The 14,449-nt window shown below is 42.7% G+C and overlaps 1 protein-coding gene across 10 annotated transcripts in view; it reads left to right on the forward strand.

Annotated features, from left to right (window-relative positions):
- Positions 1-14,449, forward strand: part of tenm4 (teneurin transmembrane protein 4) — a 3,407,721-nt gene that overhangs the window by 2,735,473 nt on the left and 657,799 nt on the right. For all 10 annotated transcript variants that reach the window (XM_072476554.1, XM_072476555.1, XM_072476556.1 and 7 more), the window contains one exon: positions 5,150-5,438. In XM_072476554.1, the coding sequence (XP_072332655.1) occupies positions 5,213-5,438 (226 nt within the window). In that variant the 5' untranslated portion in view covers positions 5,150-5,212. The remainder of the gene's footprint in view (positions 1-5,149; positions 5,439-14,449) is intronic.

Here is a 14,449-nt window from a genome sequence, read left to right on the forward strand (position 1 = left end):
GAAAAGGGGTGTGGAGGTAATAAACAAGTTTAGGGAGTTAGGCTGGAAGTTAAAAGCCAGGACAGACAGAGTTGTCATCTCTGGTTTGTTGCCGGTGCCACGTGATAGCGAGGCTAGGAATAGGGAGAGAGTGCAGTTGAACACGTGGCTGCAGGAATGGTGTAGGAGGGAGGGCTTCAGGTATTTGGATAATTGGAGCGCATTCTGGGAAAGGTGGGACCTGTACAAGCAGGACGGGTTGCATCTGAACCAGAGGGGCACCAATATCCTGGGAGGGAGGTTTTCTAGTACTCTTCGGGAGGGTTTAAACTAATTTGGCAGGGGAATGGGAACCGGATTTGTAGTCCAGCAACTAAGGTAGCCGATATTCAGGACGCCAAAGCGTGTAATGAGGCAGTGGGGAAGGGAACACTGACAAAGGAGAGTACTTGCAGGCACGGAGATGGGTTGAAGTGTGTATACTTCAACGCAAGAAGCATCAGGAATAAGGTGGGTGAACTTAAGGCATGGATCGGTACTTGGGACTACGATGTGGTGGCCATCACGGAAACTTGGATAGAAGAGGGGCAGAAATGGTTGTTGGAGGTCCCTGGTTATAGATGTTTCAATAAGATTAGGGAGGGTGGTAAAAGAGGTGGGGGGGGGGTGGCATTATTAATTAGAGATAGTATAACAGCTGCAGAAAGGCAGTTCGAGGAGTATCACCCTATTGAGGTAGTATGGGTTGAAGTCAGAAATAGGAAAGGAGCAGTCACCTTGTTAGGAGTTTTCTATAGGCCCCCCAATAGTAGCAGAGATGTGGAGGAACAGATTGGGAAACAGATTTTGGAAAGGTGCAGAAGTCAGAGGGTAGTTGTCATGGGCGACTTTAACTTCCCAAATATTGAGTGGAAACTCTTTAGATCAAATAGTTTGGATGGGGTGGTGTTTGTGCAGTGTGTCCAGGAAGCTTTTCTAACACAGTATGTAGATTGTCTGACCAGAGGAGGGGCAATATTGGATTTAGTACTGGGTAATGAGCCAGGGCAAGTGATAGATTTGTTAGTGGGGGAGCATTTTGGAGATAGTGACCACAATTCTGTGACTTTCACTTTAGTAATGGAGAGGGATAGGTACGTGCAACAGGGCAAGGTTTACAAGTGGGGGAAGGGTAAATACGATGTTGTCAAACAAGAATTGAAGTGCATAAGTTGGGAACATAGGCTGGCAGGGAAGGACGCAAGTGAAATGTGGAACTTGTTCAAGGAACAGGTGCTACGTGTCCTTGATATGTATGTCCCTGTCAGGCAGGGAAGAGATGGTCGAGTGAGGGAACCATGGTTGACAAGAGAGGTTGAATGTCTTGTAAAGAGGAAAAGGTGACTTATGTAAGGCTGAGGAAACAAGGTTCAGGCAGGGCATTGGAGGGATACAAGATAGCCAGGAGGGAACTGAAGAAAGGGATTAGGAGAGCTAAGAGAGGGCATGAACAATCTTTGGCGGGTAGGATCAAGGAAAACCCCAAGGCCTTTTACACATATGTGAGAAATATGAGAATGACTAGAGCGAGGGTAGGTCCGATCAAGGACAGTAGAGGGAGATTGTGTATTGAGTCTGAAGAGATAGGAGAGGTCTTGAACGAGTACTTTTCTTCTGTATTTACAAATGAGAGGGGCAATATTGTTGGAGAGGACAGTGTGAAACAGATTGGTAAGCTCGAGGAAATACTCGTTAGGAAGGAAGATGTGTTGGGCATTTTGAAAAACTTGAGGATAGACAAGTCCCCCGGGCCTGACGGGATATATCCAAGGATTCTGTGGGAAACAAGAGATGAAATTGCAGAGCCGTTGGCAATGATCTTTTCGTCCTCACTGTCAACAGGGGTGGTACCAGGGGATTGGAGAGTGGCGAATGTCGTGCCCCTGTTCAAAAAAGGGACTAGGGATAACCCTGGGAATTACAGGCCAGTTAGTCTTACTTCGGTGGTAGGCAAAGTAATGGAAAGGATACTGAAGGATAGGATTTCTGAGCATCTGGAAAGACACTGCTTGATTAGGGATAGTCAGCACGGATTTGTGAGGGTTAGGTCTTGCCTTACAAATCTTATTGAATTCTTTGAGGAGGTGACCAAGCATGTGGATGAAGGTAAAGCAGTGGATGTAGTGTACATGGATTTTAGTAAGGCATTTGATAAAGTTCCCCATGGTAGGCTTATGCAGAAAGTAAGGAGGCATGGGATAGTGGGAAATTTGGCCAGTTGGATAACGAACTGGCTAACCGATAGAAGTCAGAGAGTGGAGGTGGATGGCAAATATTCAGCCTGGATCCCAGTTACCAGTGGCGTACCGCAGGGATCAGTTCTGGGTCCTCTGCTCTTTGTGATTTTCATTAATGACTTGGATGAGGGAGTTGAAGGGTGGGTCAGTAAATTTGCAGACGATACGAAGATTGGTGGAGTTGTGGATAGTAAGGAGGGCTGTTGTCGGCTGCAAAGAGACATAGATAGGATGCAGAGCTGGGCTGAGAAGTGGCAGATGGAGTTTAACCCTGAAAAGTGTGAGGTTGTCCATTTTGGAAGGACAAATATGAATGCGGAATACAGGGTTAACGGTAGAGTTCTTGGCAATGTGGAGGAGCAGAGAGATCTTGGGGTCTATGTTCATACATCTTTGAAAGTTGCCACTCAAGTGGATAGAGCTGTGAAGAAGGCCTATGGTGTGCTCGCGTTCATTAACAGAGGGATTGAATTTAAGAGCCGTGAGGTGATGATGCAGCTGTACAAAACTTTGGTAAGGCCACATTTGGAGTACTGTGTACAGTTCTGGTCGCCTCATTTTAGGAAGGATGTGGAAGCTTTGGAAAAGGTGCAAAGAAGATTTACCAGGATGTTGCCTGGAATGGAGAGTAGGTCTTACGAGGAAAGGTTGAGGGTGCTAGGCCTTTTCTCATTAGAACGGAGAAGGATGAGGGGCGACTTGATAGAGGTTTATAAGATGATCAGGGGAATAGATAGAGTAGACAGTCAGAGACTTTTTCCCCGGGTGGAACAAACCATTACAAGGGGACATAAATTTAAGGTGAAAGGTGGAAGATATAGGAGGGATATCAGAGGTAGGTTCTTTACCCAGAGAGTAGTGGGGGCATGGAATGCACTGCCTGTGGAAGTAGTTGAGTCGGAAACATTAGGGACCTTCAAGCAGCTATTGGATAGGTACATGGATTATGGTAAAATGATATAGTGTAGATTTATTTGTTCTCAGGGGCAGCACGGTAGCATTGTGGATAGCACAATTGCTTCACAGCTCCAGGGTCCCAGGTTCGATTCCGGCTTGGGTCACTGTCTGTGCGGAGTCTGCATGTCCTCCCCGTGTCTGCGTGGGTTTCCTCCAGGTGCTCCGGTTTCCTCCCACAGTCCAAAGATGTGCGGGTTAGGTGAATTGGCCAATGATAAATTGCCCTTAATGTCCAAATTGCCCTTGGTGTTGGGTGGAGGTGTTGAGTTTGGGTAGGGTGCTCTTTCCAAGAGCCGGTGCAGACTCAAAGGGCCGAATGGCCTCCTTCTGCACTGTAAATTCAATGATAATCTATGATTAATCTAGGACAAAGGTTCGGCACAACATCGTGGGCCGAAGGGCCTGTTCTGTGCTGTATTTTCTATGTTCTATGTTCTATGATTTGTTTACTTGGTAGACAAATTGCATGCCATAGTTTTAGATATTCTTTCATTCTCTGCCTGAAGACAGGTCCTTGATAATTATTCACCAAACCATGGCAAAAGTGCCATGGTTTTTCATTGGAAAGACGATGAGGCAGGTATTGCTTCTACTTCAGCTGGACTCAGATTGAACTCTGCATTTCTGGTGCTAACCTGTTTCGCACATTGACCAACTGCTGCTCCCCCTAACTTTAGGTATATCAGGAACTGTATTATATGACTGTCATGAAGATGGGATTTGCTTTGAAACTCTTTTGGCTAAAGAGTTCGGACCCAGGTTCGAGTTGTAAGAATTAATGACACCACTTGGTTATTTAAACTAGTGCAATAGTGAAAGCACCGGATGGAAGCACAATGATCCAAAGAAGTCCTGACCGCCTCCCCAACTTTTCACTTCAATATTGAACTGAAATTCAACATCATGGAATAGTCATGTTGCTGTACCTCTGTTGCATCTATTTGTGAGCTTTTTTCTCTCAAACTCAGCATGTGCAGATAGCTTAGTATTTCTTAATACACAGGGATATTGTAGCTTCATAGAAACTCTACAGTGCGGAAGGAGGCCATTCAGCCCATCAAGTCTGCACCGGCCCTTGGAAAGAGTAGGCTTACTTAAACCCATTCCACCCTATTCCCGTAACCCCAACTAACCTTTTGGACACTAAGGGGCAATTGAGCATGGTCAATCCTCCTAACCTGCACATCTTTGGATTTTGGACTTGGGAGGAAACCAGAGCACCCAGAGGAAACCCTCGCAGACACAGGCAGAAAGTGCAAACTTCACACAGACTCCACACAAAGCTTGTTGGAACCTTATCTGCTGCTGTCCTTCCTTAGCCATCATTTTATTGTGAAAATATGCAGGATATTATGAAGTACCCGTGCCAGCATACTGTATTGGTACCATAAGAACAATGTTAGAATTTCTTTCATAGCATCAGGAATCAAATCATTTAATCCACCTGAAATTTAAATAGGAGCGCACTGACTACATCAGATATGAGCTCCTACCAGAGTCCTTATGATCACTAGCATGTAGTTGGTCAGTTCACAGAGTGTTTATGAACTAGCTTTGCTTTTGTAATGCAATCCCAAACAAGAATAGAAAAGTATTTACAAAACCAATTTCTCCAGCTTCTCCTGCAGAAAGCCCAATGTACACAATTGATAACATCTTTCGGAGCACTCTGAGAATCCCCATACCGAACAGAAAACTGAGAATGTCTGCCACTTTTGCATTTTGATTAAATATGTCTCCAGGGTTCCACAGGAGAGCTTTCCAGCTAAGAATGAATCTGTAAAGATAGAATGGTAAATACTAAAGCCGTGATGCATAAAGAGGGCAGAACTTAACATTGACAGTGCTTTCTTTCATAGTAATCTGTACAAATGTCCATGTAAATCTCAGTGCCGTTCCTTTAGTTTACTTCTGGTATTGATTTTCCTTCCTTGCAGAATATTTTGGGCTAAAATCCCTTACGACTAATTATTGATGTTGAAAAGTCATTCAAACAAACCATGGAAATAAAAGAACGGAAACCCTATCGATCTTTAACAAAGAGCAGACGTGAAAAGGAGCGACGATACACCAGTTCTTCAGTGGAAAGTGAAGACAACAAAGTACCTCACAAATCCTACAGCTCCAGTGAAACACTCAAAGCCTATGATCAGGACCCAAGATTAGTCTACAGTAATCGTGTCAAAGAAGTAGTTCATCAGGAGTCCGATGAATACTGCAGACCAGGTATTTTGAATTATCGTAAAGATACATCTAATGTAAGAAAAAGGGCAAGTGGAAGCATTGAACCAGTTCAGAGGTTTCGTAGCTTGTATTGGTTTGGGATATTCCATTTCTCAGATACTAATCATGCAGTAGTTATTTCAGTTAGCAATTCTCTTACACATCATGGGGGTAATTATCCAGCTGCATTGCGCTTGCCGGAAAATCCTGCTGTTTCGGGAATTTCGAGGAGAGGCATGAAAGAGAATTTGCGCCAGTCGCCAAACAGTTCGCAATATTCCCGGGCCCTCCCTGCAGATACACACTCAGCAAGGGCGAGAACCTGATTATGATTCATTTAAGTGAATTTAAATGTTCAAAGTCGGATGGACGCCGATTCCTCCGGGCACATGCAGTGTTCCCACCTGTTGGTTGACACAGCACTGGTGGGAATCACTACTGGTCTCCTCAGAGACCAGAAATGATGACCATGCAGGGGCCACAGAGGGCAGTGCCGTGGCATTGTCCCTTTGCACTGACCTTGGCACCCTGGTAGTACTACACTGGCACTGCCAGGGTCAGTGCCAAGGGTTAGGGTCTGGACAGGGCAGGGCAAATAGGTCAACCCATTGGAAGGTCCCCGATGCCCCAGGGCCATCGATCTATGTTAGGGATGGGGGAGGGAGATCAGGCCGGTGAGCTGTGTTCGGAGCGGGGGGTGGTGGAACATGCCATCAATGAGGAGGCAGGGGGAGGTCAAGTCCCAATGTCCGAAGGGGAAGGGTCTTTAATTTCACTTTGATTTCGGTGTACTCTTTAAAAATGACACCCCGATCTCTATGAAGCTGGGCTTGACTGCATGTTTAGGCCCCACCCAATGTCAGTTTCAAAAGAAATGGCAAAGTGTGGGAAGATTTCATCGGAAAACCTGCCTGTTTCTCTGGGGAGAAACACGTCGGTGTTCTGACAGAACCTGGCACTTTGCCATTTTTTGGAAAAATTACGCTCCATGCATCATGAACAGGAACTTGCATTTCTCTGGGACGCCAGGCAAAGAAATTGTTCAGAAAATGCTGGAAAATGTCAGCTGGTCTGGCACTGTCTTTGGGGAGAAAAAAAGAGTTATTGTTTCAAGTCCAGTATGATTCTTCTTAGAACTATTGGACTCTAAATGTTGGCTCTGTTTCTGTCTCCACAGATGCTCCCAGACTGACTGTGTTTTATCAGCACTTCCTGTTTTTATTTCAGATCTCCAGTAGACGTGATATTTTGTTTTTTGACAGTTCTGACTGCTTTACAGAGCAGAGAAGGAGGAGTACAGTGAAAATTAGGCAAGAGATAATTGAGATATTGTCAAAAAAGAGACTTTCGAAGGGAGGGAGGTTACTTTTTTTTAAAAGTGAGAATACCAATGGGCTTAGTGACTGAAATGTCAACCTCTAATGATGGAGGAAAGTGAACACAGCGAAGAAGCAGTAATCCAATGTTACAGGAGCAGATGATCCATTCAAGAATATTAAGCTGGAGAAGATCAGTTGAAGAGGATGACTTTGGAGAGATTTAAAGCAATGTTGCACAGGGAGCTCTTAGTGCTTGTCAAAGGTTGGTGTGTATGTGGGAAAAGGCAAAGCATGAAGTTCTGAAGTGCAGGTTTTTGGAGTTGATGAGGTCATCATTGGGGCCAGCAATCTTTGAGATGATAAAAGCTTGAATGGTTTAAGGGATTTACAGCAATATAGTGGAGATGTGAGCATGAAATGTTAACGATCGAGAGATTAAATAAACTTGTGAGGGATATCAAGGTTAACCCAAAGATTATTTTTAATTCTTAGAAGGAAAAGGAAATAGCAGCCTTGTTGTATAATTACTTTATGTTGGTCATCACAGTGGAGAAAGAGAATAATATATCTGATATTCCGGGGAAAACAGAGTATCAAATACTGGATTTCACTAAATTAAGAAAGCTGTATTTAAAAAAGAAATAATTGCACTGAAGACCGATACATCTCCAGGACATTATGCTTTTGTATTATTATAGGAAGTATTTGAAGAAATTGCATTTGCATTGACCATAATTTTTCAACACACTCTCAATTCAGGAATTGTCCATTTAGATTGGAAAATTGCAGGGGTAAACCCACTGCTTAAGGGCGGGGATCAATCAGGAAATTATAGACCTGATAATCTTATATGTTGCAGGGAAATTGTTGGAATCGGTAATTCAGGGCAAGGTGACTGAGCACTTAGTAATTTTTGAGCTGATTGAGAAAAGCCAACATTGATTGTTGAAGGGTAGTCCATGTGAAACAAATCTGATGGAATACTTTTAAGAAGTAACTAAAATAATAAACAGGGAAATTCTTGTGGACATTGCTTTTTGAATTTCCAGAAGGCATTTAATAAGGCTCCATATAAGAGACTGTTAAAATTAAAGCTCATGGAATTGAAAGTAAATTATTGACCTGGTTAGGAGATTGATGAGGCCATAGAAAACTTGGGTAGCAATATTGGGTATGTACTTTAATTAGAAGGAAATACTTAGTGGTGTCCCAAAAGCATTTGTGCTGGGGCCTTAACTATACTTTATTTTTTTAATGACCTTTATAATGCAACAGAAAGCCATATATTAAAGTTCGCCAATGACACAAAGATTGGTGGCATAGTAAGTCATGTAGATAAGAGCATAAAATTGTTAACATAAAAGACGTTGATAGATTAAGCAAGTAAGGTAAAACTTTGAGAAATGGACTTCAACACAGTAAAGTGTGAAGTCACCCATTTTGGAACAAGAAAGGATAGATTTGAGTATTTTTTAAATAGTGAAGAGCTAAGGACAGTGGGTTTTATTCATTAAAATGCGATTGTCATGTGCAAAAATAAAAATCAGAAAGGTTAATGGAATGTTAGCCTTTACGACTAGAGAACTAGAATACAAAAGGGAGGAAATTCTGGTACACCAAAGAAAGTATGCATTGGATCACATTTGGAGAACTGTGTACATTATGGGCACTGCATCTCAGAAATAATATATTGACCTTGGATGGAGTGCAGTGCTGATTCTTCATAAAATGACCAGGCTTCCAATACTTAATGTATGAGGAGACGCTACACTAGACTTGTGTTCTCTGAAATATATAAGGGTAATGGGTGATTTGATTGAGAGACCTTGATTGGGTCAATAGGGAAAGATGTTTTCATAATGGTTGGGAAATCTGCGGCAGGTCATTCAAGAGAAACAGGTCATTCATGAGAGAAGTTAGGAAGCATTTTCTTCAAGCAAAGGTTGGCTGCAGTGTGGAACATTCTCCCACAAAAACCTATATGCTGGATCAATTAATCATTTTACATCTCTGACAAGAGATTTTGCTCGCCAAGGGATTAAGAGATATAGGGGGGGATTCTCCACTCCCGCGCCGAAGTGGCTGTGCCGTTGTGAACGCCGTCGAGGTTCACGACGGCGCGAATCGGCCCCGATCCTGACTGATTCAGGCCCTGACAATGGGCTAGGATCGGGGCCGCGTCATCTACACGCGCCAGGCCTTGTCGTCCGCGTAAAGGCGCCGCCGCATAGATGACGTGGCCGGTGCCGCATAACTGCCTTCATCCGCGCATGCGTGGTTGCCGTCCTCTCTAAGTCCACCCCGTAAGAAGATGGCGGGCGGATCTTGCGGGGCCGCGGAAGGAAGGAGGTCCTCCATCAGAGAGGACGGGCCGCCGATCGGTGGGCACCGATTGCGGGCCACCCCACATTTGAGGTACCCCCCGGTGCAGGATCCCCCCTCGCCCCCCGCAGGCCGCCCCCCCCTCCCCAGCGTTCGCACGCTGTTCCCGACGGCAGCGACCAGGTGTGGACGGCGCCGGGGGGAACCCGCCGTTTTGGCCTGGCCGCTCGGCCCATCCGGGCCTGAGAATAGCGGGGGTGCCGGAGAATCGCCATTTTGGCTGTCTCCGGCGATTCTCCGGCCTGCGGCCCGCGGAACTCGACCGGGCCGTCCCGTCGCTTGGGAGAATCGCGGGAGGGCGTCGGACCGGCGTCCCGGGAAATTTTGGCGGCCCAGGTGATTCTCCCAACTGGCACGGGAGTGGAGAATCTCGCCCATGGAGTTAGGGTGTAGATTGTCAGCCATTTTCTAATGGAATGGCGGACAGGCCAGGGGATGAATGGTCTTCATCGGGTAGGAAATAGTAGGAAGCTCTAGGTTCAACCCGGATGCTAACATTTCACATTTATAAATTTGCTGTATGGATTTGGCCTGGGAGGTCAATCGAATCAAGTATGCAGACACCTTGTTAGATGCTAGCAGAAGGACTAATGCAAGGGTCAGATGTATTACATATTGGCCCATACTCTGCTGTGAAGGATGAATTGACAGCGTTTGCCATTGACCTTGACCAAACTGTGATGGTTCATGCTTTGTGGGCAAGTCCAGAGGATTTCTCCATGATATGGGCCACAAAGGATCTTTGCAGCTTCATCTAACACAAGCTAAATATCAGAGAATGTGTGGAGACGAAGAGAAGACATGCCATAGAATCTATCAAAACTGACAGGTCACAAGTGGAAAAATCATGTTTCTCCCTAATGGGCTTTAAGCTGTTGCTGTATCAGTTAATAAAAATTGATAGCTGATTGTAAAAAAAATATTTTTTACCAAGTCATATGCACGAATGCAAGTTAAAAGTTATATAAATGTAAGCAAAAATCTTGTTTGAAAAATCATAATAAAAACAGAGGAAAAGGACCATGGTGGAACTTCTACCTTAATTCCACCTTCCCACACCATCCCCATGCTCCTGATTCCTTATTATCCCAAAACAGGTCAATTTATCTTCCTGAATATATTCTGTTGGAAGCATCCACAACCCTTTGGACCAGAGAATTCCAAAGACCCATAACTTTGTGAGTGAAGACATTTCTTCTCATTTTAGTCTTAAATCGTCGACCCCTTAATCTGAGACTGTCATCCTGTGTAGAATGCAGTTATGACCAATGTTGGAGAATTATATAGCATACCCTGTGGAGCAACACAGAATCACCCGCTGCGACCTCGGGATTCCCATAAGATTCTGCACATGCTTGAACTCCTGAAGTTGCGTTCAGTTTCAGCAGTGTAATAATGGCAGTTGCTGACATCTCCGCTACCACAAAATCCAGGCCATATTGTTTTCTGCATGTAGAATGGCAAATTCAGGGTTTTGACTTTCTATGATAAGGTTATGCTGGGGAAATATATATATTTTTTAAGTCTCATTTTGTTACAATCTAGTAACCGGAGCTTGCATATTTATCAGATAATTAAACTGCTTCAGACGTGACAACCTGTATTTAATTTCAAATAAATTAGTCCCTAAAAAATGTCTGCAGCGATTTGATTTTCTAAAAATTGAATAATATTTCACATGGATTTGGACTTTTGTGAAAACATTAAATTCCACTTTTATCTCATTGAATGAATTTTGAAAAATGAACAGAAAAAGACATATTTTGAGATAGCTCTACCATACTCAGAATTATGTTATTTAATTTCAAAACCTTTAAAAACTTACATTAGAATTGCAACTGCCATGGCAAGTCAAAGTGTTTTATTTCCAACACATCAAGATGCTATATAATTGCATGGTGAATGAAGAAATAAGTAAAATGCAAGGAAAAGGGTGCACACCCAACGTGACTTTGCAAATCCACTATTAAAAAAAAAGGAGTACTTACAACATTTATTGGAAGGACGAAAATGCAGTCAAATTTTAACACTGGACTTCGAAAAGGGAGCAGCTCAATCAAACCTTTAAGCCTATTCTGCTACTATTCAGTTAGGTCAAGACTGAGCATGCCTTGCAGCTTGGAAGTGCTTTTTAAGAACAAGCTTTTTAAAATCTTACTGAAAACTACTGCGGTATAATCAATCAAGAGTGGAAGAGTTGAATGGGTTAATGCTAATTTGAGGTCAGCTTTACTGAACGGGTTTGACCTGCATGTGAAGTGGGTTTGTGAATGTTGGGTGGGAACAGATGGTGTGGCTGCACTCACTTTCTCCTGAGGGCACAGCCTGCCAAAACTTTCTGTCTAGGTTCACACCTGGGCAATGGGGAACGGGACCTGAAGGTCGATAGCCAATTCTTGTGTAGTGCCATTCAAACCTGACTGTCTGTTCAGCAGATGCATGTAGAAAATTGGAGGAACAAAAAAGATCCTTTGTGGTACATATAATAACCTTCATATTGCATATTGCAGATTTACAGCACCAAAGGGAAGCCATTCATTCCCTTGATCTGCGATACTCTCCATGCGAGAGTAATCCACACAAATCTTCAACTTGCTGTCTCACTATAGCCTGCAGAAATCATTCTTGTAATGCTCTGCATCTTTTCCAGGGGCACCATATGGCCTCGTAAATCTGTTGCACACTCCCTAATTCTTTATGTCCTTTCTATAAGTCTTTGCACAAAACTGCAAAAGTATTCTTAATTGTGGCCTAATCCAATATTTTGTATAAATGCACCATTTCTTCTTTTGTCCTCAATGCCTCCATTGATAAAACACACATCGCTTTTAAACGGCTGTAAAATTAAGGTTTTAATTTTAAACCATGCTTGCATCTTACCAGTAGGCGAATAACTCTTAACAAGTTTTGTGTGCAAAAGAGTATTACTTGCTTGAATAGAAATGAGAAGTAAATCTCTCCAAAGTTTATCATTTTGAAGCAGACATTATGCTGATAACAAATATTGATGCAAATATTTTTCATTTTAAGGCATGAATGTTCTGCCAGATAAATTAGAATTTTTAATTGTTACAGTATAAAAGGGCAATAAAAAAGACAATAATGAAAGTGAACACACCCTCTTCCATCAAACCTGAGTGGAAATGCGCCATGCGATTTATTGGTTCCTTTCATTGTCCTTTTTAAAAGGGCACCTTGTGCCCAGGGTATGAAATCCGTTTAATCAACGCATTCATTGTGAAGACGTTTGATTTTCAGTTAATTGTGGCAGTAATTTTTCATAATTTATGACAATATTTCCCAGAGGCAGACAGAAGTTGGATTTTAATACAGATGATGCTCTCAAGCTCATGAGTGAGTCAGCAAGCAGAAATGGAAAGAAAACAAACATATTTTGATGAAACAGATTATCTTATAATTAATCTAATCCATTGGTTCAAAAGGACAACAAAACCTTTGGGCCCTGAGGCGAAATCATGAGCTGTTTGTTTGTTCATTCTGTAGTCTCTGTTCGTAGCTACCAAATGTTTATTTTTGTGCAATGTTTATAGTATTAAACGGACCATAAACCTTAATGCTTTATATTCTGTATCAAGGTTAAGAGCAGACTGTTCTTAACAGCTCGTATTCATTTTGGTCCAGCAGAACTATATCTGTCACAGCCAATTTAAGAGACAGGGAGATGAAGAATGTGATAAAGTTGAAAGCTTTCCTCTCCTTTCTTTCTCCTACAAATGTACATTTCCCTCAATTCGAAAAAATTAAATCATTATTCCTCTTGATTTTTCTTCAGATAGTGAAGCTTATGGCTATTTGGACAGCTGGAATGCATTGAACTGAATTGAATTAAACTGGTTCAGGTCGAGCACTCCCATTCCTTTCTGAGAATAGTTTTGAATGGAGGAGGTGAGCGAAATGTCTTTTACTATTGCACATGAGCTGGAGACTCCTGTGGAAAACAGTCAGTGTAGAAGTATTGGAAGAAAAGTGCACATCCACTGAACTTCTATTGAAAGAAATGGCCAAATGTTGCTGAAAAAGCAAGCTGCGTGCAAGGCGTACACTGTTATTAAGGTACAAATCAACGAGCAATTTGTAGGGAGGAAGAGATGCCCTGGGAATTGCAAATCAACACAAGTTGATGGCTGAATTTTACCTCTCCACCATTAAAGCTTCATAAAAACATTTTGTTTTTAACTTCCCCTCTATTCAAGAAAGGAGGGAGGCAGAAAGCAGGACATTGTGGGCCAGTTAACGTAATATCTGTCATGAATGAAAATGCTGTAAACTATTAATAAGGAGGTTGCGGGACATTTAGAAAGTCATAATTTAATCAACATGGTGTTGTGAAAGGGAAATCATGTTTGACAAATTTCTTAGGTTTCTTTGAGGATGTGCGATGGATAAAGGGGAACCAGTAGATGTTGTGTATTTGGATTTCCAACAGCCATTCGATCAGGCCACATTAAAGGTTCCTACACAAAATAGGTGTTGGAGTTCATATGTTAGCATGGATAGAGGATTGGCTAACTAACAGGAAGCAGAAAGCCAGGATAAATGAGTCATTTTCAGGTTGAAAAACTGTAATTAGGTGAACACCACAGGGATCAGTGCTTGGGCCTCAACTATGTCCAACCTATATTAATGACTTAGATGGAGGAACAGACTATTTTAGCCAATTTTTCTGATCATGACAAAGATTGGTGGGAAAGCAATTGTGAGAAGAAAAGAGAGGGATAGAGACAGGTTAAGCAAGTGGACAGAAAAACTGGCAGGTGGAGTATAATTCAGTAATATGTAAGATTGTCTGTTTGGCAGAAAGAATATAAAAGGAGAATATTATTTAAATGAAGAGAGTCCAGAATGCTGTGGTACAAGGGATCTGGGTATCCTTGTGCATGAATCATAACATGTTAACATGTAGGTACAGCAAGTAATTAAGAAGGTTGCAACGTTGGCCTTTAGTGCAAAGAGGTTGGCGTACAAAATGAAATGAAAAAAATCACTTATTGTCACAAGTAGGCTTCAAATGAAGTTACTGTGATAAGCCCCTAGTTGCCACATTCCGGCGCCTGTTCGGGGAGGCTGGTACGGGAATTGAACCATGCTGCTGGCCTGGGTTGGTCTGCTTTAAAAGCCAGCGATTTAGCCCAGTGTGCTAAACCAGCCCCTGGCTGACATAAGTTGCTGTTAGAAGATGCTGTTATAAGTCTCACAGCATCTTCACAAGGCATTGGTGAGACCACATTGAGAGCACTGCATGCAGCTCTGATGTCCTTACTTAAGGAGGTAGATACTTGCATTGGAAACAGT

The sequence above is a fragment of the Scyliorhinus torazame genome, chromosome 15 (assembly GCF_047496885.1).
Source record: "Scyliorhinus torazame isolate Kashiwa2021f chromosome 15, sScyTor2.1, whole genome shotgun sequence".
Lineage (NCBI taxonomy): Eukaryota > Metazoa > Chordata > Chondrichthyes > Carcharhiniformes > Scyliorhinidae > Scyliorhinus > Scyliorhinus torazame.